This window comes from Colius striatus, chromosome 11 (genome assembly GCF_028858725.1).
Source record: "Colius striatus isolate bColStr4 chromosome 11, bColStr4.1.hap1, whole genome shotgun sequence".
Classification (NCBI taxonomy): domain Eukaryota; kingdom Metazoa; phylum Chordata; class Aves; order Coliiformes; family Coliidae; genus Colius; species Colius striatus.
The window spans coordinates 19,072,081-19,082,649 of record NC_084769.1 but is presented as its reverse complement, the minus strand read 5'-3'; the positions used below and the strand labels follow the sequence as shown (position 1 = coordinate 19,082,649).

Sequence of the window (10,569 nt, the reverse complement as noted above, 5' to 3'; positions counted from 1 at the left end):
CTGTCGTGGTTGTTCTTCTAGCTCCATAGGTTTACATTATTTTTTTTCTTTCTTTTTTTTTTCTGACAAGTAATACAAGACAGATTCTTGCCTTCTTAGGATCTTGCAATCTAGTTTAGACATAGCACGTCAAGTGGTGATGAAAGAAGGTTAGGGTGGGTTTGAAAAGATGAGGATTCCAACAGTAAACGATGCAGAGACATCAGTTTGGTAATGTACACATGTTTTGCATGATTCATTGGACCAAAATGGCCAAAGGAACTTAAAAAGCTGTCAAGGCATCTTTACCTCTGACCTACCTAGTCATCCATCTGCTTCCTCATACTGTCAATCAAAACTCTCCCATCCTTATCACTATTCTATTACACACATTTTCCACAACCATTTCTCCTCCAGCTCTTAAAAAATATCTTAGCAAACATTTCAATCAGTCATTAAAAACCTTGTTAAAATATGCAATGTGTCATCAAATATGCATAGCGTACCCGTGCAAAATCTGCAGAGCGTAAATCACCGTATTACATTTGATATAGTATTAATGGGAAACATAGCAAAAAGTATTACCAATAAGAACTTTGATTTACCTTCTGCGGACCAGAGCTTGATTTCATGTTGTATCAAATAAAGCAAAGAAAGGGCAATTGAATAGATTACACAATAATTAAATTAAAAGATTGTTCAGCATGCCTGGAATAATAATACAAATTATATTTCATGTTAAATTAATTTTAAAATTAATTGCTAGTCTAACAAATTTGTACACACGGGGTTTTGTTTCAACTAAATTGAGCACACAATTGAGCAAGTATGTTATCCTTCACATACACAGGGTCAAAACCTGCATGTTGGATGCTAGGTGAATGCAAACATTTCAATGTATCAGCAAACATTTATTTAGCAGATACACAGGTGCACCTCTAATAATAATAGTCTAAAAAAATCATAATAGTAATAACGTGACCTACCGACAGGAAATAGCTCTTTTTACTTCTCCAGCCCTTATCTCTTCCAATCTCTTGCAGAAATAGTTATGGAATTACCCTGTCGAAATAGTTATGGAATAACATTAACCACTCACGCACAGGGAAGGATTTTGTCCAGACCTGTCACACATTACGTATTTACTCCAGACCCGCTGGAGAACCCCCACTAAACAAAACTTAGCAGCTTCATTTTTGACAGGCAGTGTGCCCGACGTGCCTGCCCTGCTGCTGCACCGGCAGGAGTGGGCAGGCGACCGGCAGCGAGTGTCCCTCGGCGCGGCCGGCGGGGCTTCCCATCTGGGAACGCCGCTGAGGCTCGGAGCGGGGGCGGGGGTCGAGGTAGAAGGGCAGGAGGTGACAGGAGGGGCTGAAAGGGAGGCTTTTGCTGGCCATGAGCTGGAAAGGAGGGATGCAAACACTGTCAATGGTTGGGAGCTGTGCTGCCCCGAGTACGGGAAGCCCGGGGGAGGGCAACGGGACAGCCCCTCGCCGCGCCGCTGAGGGGGCAGCCGGAGACCGCGGAGGCGGAGAGGCGTGGGCGATGCGTGAGAGGACGCGGGTGGCGCGACGGCCTCCGCTGCTGGGTGCGAGGCGGCCGTGGAAGGGCGCAGAGCCCTCACCGCCGGGGCCGCCCGCATTTCTGCCTGGGGCTCTCTCCCGTCCGAGGGCTCGGGTCACTCGGCCGGCCCGAGAGCCACTGGTCCTCGCAGCCCCTCTCCAGGAACGAGGGTCCCGCTGCACGAGGGCCCAGGCCCCCCGGCGGCCGCGCAGCGCCCACCGCCGCCCCGGGGGCACCGCCGTGCGCCTGAGGGCAACAGCGGGGGTAGGACAGATGCTTCTCAGCGCCCTCAGAGGCCGCCGCCAGAGCCAAAGGCGAGCGGCCCGTGCTACCCGCCTCCCGCGCCAGCCGAGGCACTGGGGGCTCAGGAGTCCTGCTCAAGTAGAGCCCCGCAGCCGGGAGGGCGGGGGGATGAGGAGTGCAGTCGTGCTACTCAGGTCATCCCCGTCAGTACTGCCACAGGACAAAATCTCCGCGACGGCTCCACGCCCGCGCTTGCCCCGCCGAGGAACCAGGAATAAAAGTGGCGTACTACAGCAATCACCTGCGCAGCTCACCCACCCGATTGCCGGCGCCTTGCCTAAAGGAGCTATAGGTCGGTGGTTTTTAAAGCGGGATAGAGGAAGAGGTGATGCCGCGGGAGCCTCTCTGCCGCTCCTAAGAAAGGGCATTCACCTGGGCGCCGATGAGAGGAGGCTGCGGGCGGGCCGCGGCCCTCGCCTTTCCTCGCCTCATACCAAGCACCTCTCTCCCCTGCAAAACCCTGTCGAGGTTTTTAAGTGTCAAAGACGGGGATAAACCCGATGGGGTTTCAACTCCTTCTTTCTGCGACCGCAAGCCTTCACGCGGTGGACGCACTCTTCTCTACACTCACACGACCACCAACCCTCCTCTCCCAGAAAAAAAAAAGACAAAAGGCTGTGCGACAGGGGCCATTCCGTCGGGAGGGGCAGCGGCGGGCCCCGGGAGCTATGCCCGGGAGGAGGGCAAGCGCTCGCCGGCCTCTTCCCTTCGGCCTCGCCCGACTTGGTATCTGCAAAACGGCAAAGTGCTCTCCGACACTACGTGTTAACGTTTCGCCAGGTTTATTTTACTTGTTATACACAGACGATACAAACGGGCAAAAACTGAAACATTTCTCCATGGAGCATGTACTGGTATAAATTATTCAGTTCCACAGACGTAACAGAACAAATATAAAAATCACAACATTCGATTTACAGAAGAGTCAAAAATATACACACGTTTATGACCCTGAATTTCTATTAGGAAATTTCCCCGTCGAGTGTAATCTAGACTGAATACTTAGCCTGATGCATATTTCAGGTTGCAATTGTTTGTTGGCTTTTGTTTTGTTTCCATATAAAAATGCGTTAATTGTATAGATCTGCTACTCAAAATTCGAAGACTTACTATCCTGCTTCGCCGGGGTGGGGGGAGAGACCTGGAGGGATATTAGTTCTCCTTCGTTAATAAGAGGTTTACAGGAAAGATCGCTCTTACTTTCGATGTGCATTCGATTCCCCAGGAAGTCAGATCTCGGTTAGCTACTTTATGAAAAAGTCAATTCCAAAACTAAATGCAGTAAAATATACAACTCACAATTCATCTTCACTGGACTACACTATGGTTACCAACAAGTCAGTCGTCTATATCTTTTTTTTCTTTTTTTTTTTTTTAGATTATTCATTACAAAGATTTACAGCAATATAAAGAAAGAGGGGGAAACTGCAAAGAAATTTGAAAAGAGTTTGTCAGCATATTTGGCACCTGCAGGGACCAGTAATGGATTTGGCACTTGGGGGCGGGGGGGAAGGGGGGGGAATACCACAAAAATAATAATATTGCTGATGTAGAGCTATTCCTTTTAAAGAAAAATACAGAGGCAGTTAATTTTGCTTTTGGAAGGCGTCATGCTACTTTAATCGACTTTCCTACGAGGAGTATTTCTGTTCTTCTGAAGGGGAAGCTGAGCTATTTCTTAGCTGTGTTAGCCCAGGGCACAGCGTAATTATTTCATGCGAGGAATTGCAGAGAAAGTGAGAAACCCATTACTTGCTGCTACAGCCAGGGACCACTCTGCATTTCCAGAGGCATTTAGAGAGAGTATTTACCTGGGGAGGGGCAGGGGGAAGAGGGAGCCAAAGGGAGGAAGGCGGGTGTAAAGAAATTTAAACAAGATCTAAGTTTTGTGACTTAACAATGAAAACCAAAAAAAAGAAAAAAAATCCAAACAAAGAAGAAAAAAACAGAACCAAAGAAAAGTAACTGGATACAATAAATTAAATACTATGTACAGGCATTTCACAGGCTCTTTTCCCCCACTATTACTGCTGTCCCCTGGTATCCATCCGTGGTAAAAGGAAGGAAGCGCTGTACGGTTTGAGAGAGTCTAATCATCCTACTGATCAGTGGGTTTCGGAGCGGCGGTGCACCCCGCGCCCCCGGAGCGCCGCCGGGCCGGGCCGGGCCGGGCCGGGAATGGAGCGGGGCGGGGGGCGGCGGCAGCAGCAGCGTCTCTGCCTCCCTCCCCCCGTGCCTGTCTGCCTGCTTGCCAGGCCGGGCCGGGCCGGGCCTCGGGTGCGGTGGGACAGCTGGGGGCAGGGGTCAGTGCGCGGGCGCGGAGGAGTTATTGTGCAAAAGGACGGCGGGGCCGGGCGAGCCGAGCCTAGCTGTGCGAGTAGAAGCCGTAGTAGCCGATGTCCTTGGCGCAGGTCTTTTCGCAGTCCCGCTGGGTGAGCACCTCGCTCTTGAGGGGCGAGGAGCTCTCGGACACCGGAGTGTCCGAGGGGGAGATCCGCCTCCTTTTGGCCTGCTCGTAAATCCCAGAATCGGTGGAGTCGATGGACTTAATGGACGACGGCGTCTCGATCCAGCTGGAGTCGGACAAATCTTTGGGCTTGGAGTCCTCGGCGCCCGGCAAGGGGGAGCGCTCGGGGGCCAGGCTCTCCGCCTCCTCCCCCAGGTAGGGGTTGCCGGCGGCCATGCGCGCCGCCGCCGCACTGTTGGGCCAGCACGAGAGGACGGAGCCCGACTTGCTGCAGTACTGCGGGGGGCTGCGGGCCCCCCAACCCGACGGGTCGGCGTAGTAGCCCAGCGGCCGCCCGGCGCAACCGGCCGCCTGCAGCGGCAGCGCCTTGACGCCGGCGGCCGCGTAGGAAAGCAGCGTGGCCGCGTTGCCGGCGAAGTCGGTGGCCGTGTCGTAGGCGGAGGCTGCAAAGTCGAGGCGGTTGTTGGCGGGGGCGACGAACCAGCGCTGCGGCGAGGGGGCCCCCGGGTCCTCGGCTTGCTGTGGGGAGAGCAGCCCGTTGGTGTGGGGCACGCTGCGGTCGGCGCCGGGCCCCGGGCCGGCTCCTGCCCCGGGGTGGAAGCGGGACTTGGCGTAGTTACTCACGAACTGGTCCTGGAGGAAGGAGCCGGCCATGGCGTAGCGGGCCCCGGGCACGATCTGCGAGCGGGGCGAGTCGTTGGGGGAAGGCGTCAGCCGGTCCATGTCGCAGCCCGTGTAGATCCTGCCCAAGAGAAGGGGAGAGAGCTGGGTGTCCGCCGCAGCCCGGCGCCCTACTCGGCGCGGCCCCCGCCTGGCCGCAGCTCTCGGGAGAGGGATGGGACAGCACTCTGCGGCCCTGACACCGCAGGGTGTCACGGCTCCTCGCCGAGCTCGGCCTCCGGCGCCAGAAGCGTCGAGAGCCTTGACAGGGGAGGATAGGCGGAGAGGGGTTCACGGAGAGCAAATCTTTCGGAACCAGTTGGCCGTTCATTGACAGGGCCAAAATCTCTCGCTCAGGTCCCAGTCTGGCATCCCAGCGGCGTGAAATCCCACACGGTGACACATTGACCGGCCCCACCATATGCACAACAGGCAACCCGGTCATTTGCCGCGAACAGCATGAATGGCAGACTACGGAATTCTATCGGCTGTTAAACACTTATTATTGGGAGTCACAGACGAACCATCAACATTTTACCGAGTTTAAATTAAGCTAATCTTTAAACACCTACTGTAGGAAATGCAAAACCAGACACATCCAGTGTTCCCTGCATGGCCTATATATAATTCTCCCATGCTGGGCTGCAATTTGCGATTATAAAAACTTTAATGGATGAATAACTACTATCTGTATTTAATTCAGGCTAAAACTGTGCTTTAATTAACCCTCCACGCCTCCTGGAATTTCTTATCCAAAATAAACTTGGCCCTTAAACAAATTCAATGTGCTAGACAACATTGAAGCATCCCCCTCCCCCCGTCTCCTTTCAAGTGACGCCCTATAAAGTTTTTTTTTTCTCTCTCTATTAAAAAGAGAAAGGCACTTGCGGCGGGGGGCGAAGGCCACACAGCCTTTCTAAAGGCCACGCGCCTTCCTCGCATTGCTCCCAGGAGAGCGGGCAGACGCGGCTGCCGCCCTCTGTGGCACCAGGGACTGCTACTCCCCTGCTGCAGCCGACCCCGCTCCCCCGCCACAGCCGCAGCGACCCCCGCCCATGGGGAAGAGCGGCGGCAACATCAGCCGCTCCCCGAGGAGAGCCAGTGCTCGGCCCGGGGCCCCTCTCAGACTATTTCAGGCCTCGGCGCCGTTTCCACCCTTGGACTGAATTCCCACTGCAGGGGGATTGCTGGACGGCTGTCAGAACTGAGTGAGGTTTAAGCAGGCGCTGAAGATAACGCGCGTTCTTAGGCACTCCAAGGGAGGCCTCTCCCCTTCACAGTTTGGAGAATGAAAAGGAGGTTGCCCCTCTCAAAGCTCGTCCCGCAGACCTGGAACTTGCGGCGGGGCAGGCGAGCTCCAAAGCTGCTCGCCCCTCCGGGCTTGTGGGCCGCTCTGCGCCCGCCAACTCCCGCCGGCCAGGCCCGGGCTAGGGGGTGCCAGGCGGGTCGTACCCCGGGCCGGGGGCGGCCGCAGCCGCCAGCGCCTGCCGGGACGGGGTGGCTCGGCTCCCGAGGGCTGGCAAAGGCGACGAGGTGGGGAGTCGGGGGCTGGTGCCCCACCTGGAGCCTCACTCAGGGCGGCACCAGCCGCAGCTCTCGCGGGGGGGCACGGCCGGGGGTTCCAAACGGCTGCGCCTGGGGACAGGCAGGCCCAGGGCGGACGGGCAGAGGCAGCACGAGGGAAACCACGATGAAAACTTCGGAGGCTTTGGCTCCACCCAAAGGGGAAAAAAAAAAAATTAACCCCAGAGAATAATAAAATGAGACGAAAAAATTCTCCTGCGGACACCGGCTCTGCGGACCTCGGGGTTAGGCACGCCCGGGGCGTTGCTGGCGACTGAGCCCGGTTGCCGGGGTGCTTCTTTCGGAGCTGCTGGGCGCAAATGAAACGGCAACTTGGAAAGGGGCGCAAAGATAGGCGCCAGGAAAAGCCGACAGCAAAACCGCTGCAAGTGCCAAAGCGAGGTGCGGGCTCAGGTGCGGGCAGCGCGGCTCCTGGCGCGGAGGTGGCCGCGGGCTTGGCCGCAGGGACAGCCCCTCCGCATCCGCGGCCACTCCAGGGGAGCTTGCGGGTGCCTCCCTCCCGGAGGGCTCTGGAAAAGCCTGACGTTACACATTTCGCTGTGAAATAAAGCTAGTGCGTACCCTAAAGCTTCCCCCTTTGACGCGTGTGTGCAGCCGGCAGAAGGGTAATAAAAATCCGGTTTACTTACGTGTCATAATTGTCTCGGAAGCCTTTTGCGAAAGGGTTGTGGTCTATTTTCAGCTGTGTGATCTGGGGAAAGAAAGGATCAGAGCGCACGCTGTGAAAGCCTGAAAAATATACCCTGCAGCAGCCAACACATTTCTGAAAGGTATCAAGCCTTACTCTAGTCGATCAAATTGCCTTTATAACATGAAAAATAAAGAACTGGCATGCATTTTGCCGTCTAGTTTTAAGATTTTCTTTATCATTAAAAGTACGATAAAATTTAATATTTAACGCCATATTTTGAGACGTGTCTATATTCACGCTGCATGGGCACGAATATATTTAAATCCCGAAATTAGGCAAAATGTAGCGCAGAACCATAGCTAAGAGTTTGCATTTGCATGGAGCAAAATAATTAAAGCAAGAACGTGGACTGAACATATGTCATTTGAGAAAGGGGACACCTGTCTGTAGCAGAGCCAGACCACTCCGAAACGTAGCCAGGCATTTAACGAGCTTTTAATTTGAGGAAGTTGCTCCATCACCCCCGGCGCAATCAACGAGGTTTGTTAATTGATCTTTGCAGACTTGAAGCCTAAGATAACAGCTTAACAGCTAACTGAACTGTTTCCGACTAGAAGCTAAACGCCACGGACGACCACCCAGCTCCGGCGGGGTCTCCGCCCGGCTCGGCGGGGCGGGAGGCTCTGGCCGCGCTCGGGGCTCGCCAACCTCGACCAAGGGCAGAATGGCACAAAGTGTGTGTGTGGGGGCGGATAGGGAGCCCCATCTCCCGAGGCTAGAGGCCTGGGCGAGGGAGCAGAGCGAGCGGGCCGGGCGGGCCTCGGCGGGGTACCCCGCAAGGAATGCGGACGACCGCTAGCAGAATAAACCGGGGAGGTCTTTACATCGGTGTTTTGATAGGCGGTGACTGCTATGAACTGGGTCTCGGGGAAGGTGAAGGTCTGCACTCTGCCCGGCTGGTTGGTATCCTCCGTCCCGTCTTCATTCACCTCCACCACATGCAAGCGGGGCTGGTACTTGTGGAGGGACTGCAAAACCACCATCTGTTAGGCAGAGGAAAAGGAGGGAGGGGGCCGCGGAAGACGAGGAAATTAGACCGAGAATTACGGGGAGAGCGATGCCCGCCGCATCCCCGGGTCGGTTGCGGACTCCTCCGGCCACGCCGGGCAGCGGTGCCAGTCTGGGCAACGCGCTCGGGGTCGACGAGGCCCGTGGCAAAATAAAGGGGAGGGCTGTTCCCCACCACCACCCTCCTTTTATTTTCACCCAACGACAGGATCTAAAAAGAAAAAAAAAAAGCCAAAAAACCAAAAAAGCACATCCTTTCGGAAACAGGAGGATTTTGTCTGAAGCAATAAAAATCAGTCTGATAGAGCGTCCACGTTTTCCCCACTGACCTGCCCGTTGTTGTTTGATGCTCCTTTATTGTTTGTAAGTTTTAGTTTCCCAAAGGAGATTTCCTGGCGCATCCAGTGGGCTCCCGTGTTGGGGGAGTCGGGGTGCATGTACACCCGGTTTCCTAATCAGAACAACAAAAAACACAACCACATCACCGTTTTCGCGTATACCTCAGCTCTGCCACTGCAGCACGACACACGAGGTCGAAGGACCTCGTTAAAGTTAGCGATATTTTACTGCTTCAACTCCATTTTAATGGAGAAAGATTAAAACAGCATGTTCCGAATATCTTTTACTTTCTCCTTCACCCTCCTTTTTTAAAAAAGCATCCTTGGCCCTTTGTCGTTTAAACAGTCGCCAGAGCCAGTCCACAAAGGCTTTAATTAACCATTCTCACCTACATATGTGTCAGGAAAAGTGTTAATTGGAGGAACTTGCCTTGTACATTGGTGTCCGCCTTGCCGCAAGGAACCCATTTGCCTCCCTGAAATCTCCAGTGGTTGGGATCCGCCAAAATTACATCCACAAAAATATTGTAGTGAGCCGTGGGGTCGAGACCAGAAATATTAAAACTTAGGAAAGGGAACATGCGCCTATAGAAAAAAAAAAAGAAAAAAGAAAAAAAAAAAGATAATGGGGGGAAGGCAAACAAGCCAGCGGCAGCTCCCGCACGGAAAGAGGAGACAGCCCCTTGTGCTTTATCCTCGAACCTCCCGGTAGCTACCGGGAAATAAAAATCCAGTGAAACTCTCTCCCCGAAACGGCGAGCTTTCCGCGGGGAAGGGATGCGGAGAGCAGGTGCGGGGACCTGCTGGAGTCAAGGAGGGCTGCCCGGAGGCGACCGGCACCGGCGCTCCCGGCGCCCAGAGCAGGGGCCCCCGCGGGCGGGCGGGCGGCTCCCCCGGGGCGGCGGAGGCTCCGGGCGGCTCCCCCGGAGGAGCTCGGTGTCTCGGCCCCGACAATCGGCGAAGGTCCGCGCGGTGACTTACCTCCCCTGCTTCGTGATGATCATCTCCGTCTGGTGCCGGTGGAATTTCAGCCAGAGTGGCCTGTTGCACAGGTAGACCTGAGCCTTGCCGGGAACTAGCCCCGGCTGGGTGGAGGAGAACTGGTAGAAAGGTGCCCCTTGGTAGGAATGGCCATACTGCTGGGGGTACGGGTAGCCCGCCGTGGGGTAGCCTTGTGGAGAAGAGTTGGACAGGAGGCTGTTATAAGCTCCGTTGGTGATCACAGGATGGTGAGCCATGTAGCGGCTGGGGCTGGCGATGGAGAAGGCTGGGTGAGCAGGTCCATGCTGGCTGGGGTAAGGGAACATGGTACTAGGAGCAGAAGCAGCAGACTGGGGCTGGCTGGACTGAGAGAGCAGATAGCGATCTGCAGCAGATCCATCGAAACTGTGACGAAGCTCAGAGACCCCGTCCAAGACGGGAGAGAGTTTATTTCTCTGGACGTCCCCTGGTGTGTCCTTGGAGTCAGGAAAATTGTCTGTATCTGACTGATTCGTCATCCCCCTGGTAATTTTTTTCAAAGGTGAACTTCTCTCCAGGTTGTCAGTGGTCGAGATAATGGGATGATCATGCAAGGCAAGCTCAGATCCGCCTGCATGTGGGTAACTGCTGCTCACATTGAGAAATTTCTTGGAGAGCATGATAGAGGGAGAAAGACAATGCTCCAGCTGCATAGCTCTAGCACCACAGTAATAACCCTTCAGTCCCTGGATCTGAAAGGGCTCCTTAGTATCAGAAGCTAGACATCCTGGGACCCTCACTAGACAGAAAGCACTTCATCCACCAAATGCTTCCCAAACGTTTGATTTACTTTTTTTTTTCTTTTTTTTTTTTTTTTTCCCTTCCCTGGGAGCAGAGATTGGCCAATTGACACTATGCAGCAATCAGGAAAGACTCACTTTTGATCTTGCTGCTTGTGGAGAGGATGAAACGGCTTCTGCCATTGGTTAACCGCTGACAGTAATTTAATTAGATAG

The 10,569-nt window shown here is 54.3% G+C and overlaps 1 protein-coding gene across 1 annotated transcript; it reads right to left on the bottom strand.

Annotated features, from left to right (window-relative positions):
* Positions 1-4,210: 4,210 nt before the first annotated feature.
* TBR1 (T-box brain transcription factor 1) lies at positions 4,211-10,266 on the bottom strand. Its single transcript, XM_062005009.1, has 6 exons — positions 9,575-10,266; positions 9,024-9,178; positions 8,585-8,706; positions 8,072-8,230; positions 7,186-7,247; positions 4,211-5,054 (listed from the first exon to the last, which is right to left on the bottom strand). The coding sequence occupies exons 1-6, from the start codon at positions 10,264-10,266 to the stop codon at positions 4,211-4,213; spliced, it is 2,034 nt and encodes a 677-aa protein (XP_061860993.1).
* Positions 10,267-10,569: the final 303 nt, after the last annotated feature.

What these genes read in the sequence shown, in the direction of transcription:
- TBR1 (XM_062005009.1), bottom strand. Translation starts at nt 10,266, where the DNA reads ATGCAGCTGGAGCATTGTCTTTCTCCCTCTATCATGCTCTCCAAGAAA. An exon ending in ATCATCACGAAGCAGGGGAG is followed by an intron (nt 9,179 to 9,574) that starts GTAAGTCACCGC and finishes TTTTTTCTATAG; the next exon opens with GCGCATGTTCCCTTTCCTAA. An exon ending in CATCAAACAACAACGGGCAG is followed by an intron (nt 8,231 to 8,584) that starts GTCAGTGGGGAA and finishes TCTGCCTAACAG; the next exon opens with ATGGTGGTTTTGCAGTCCCT.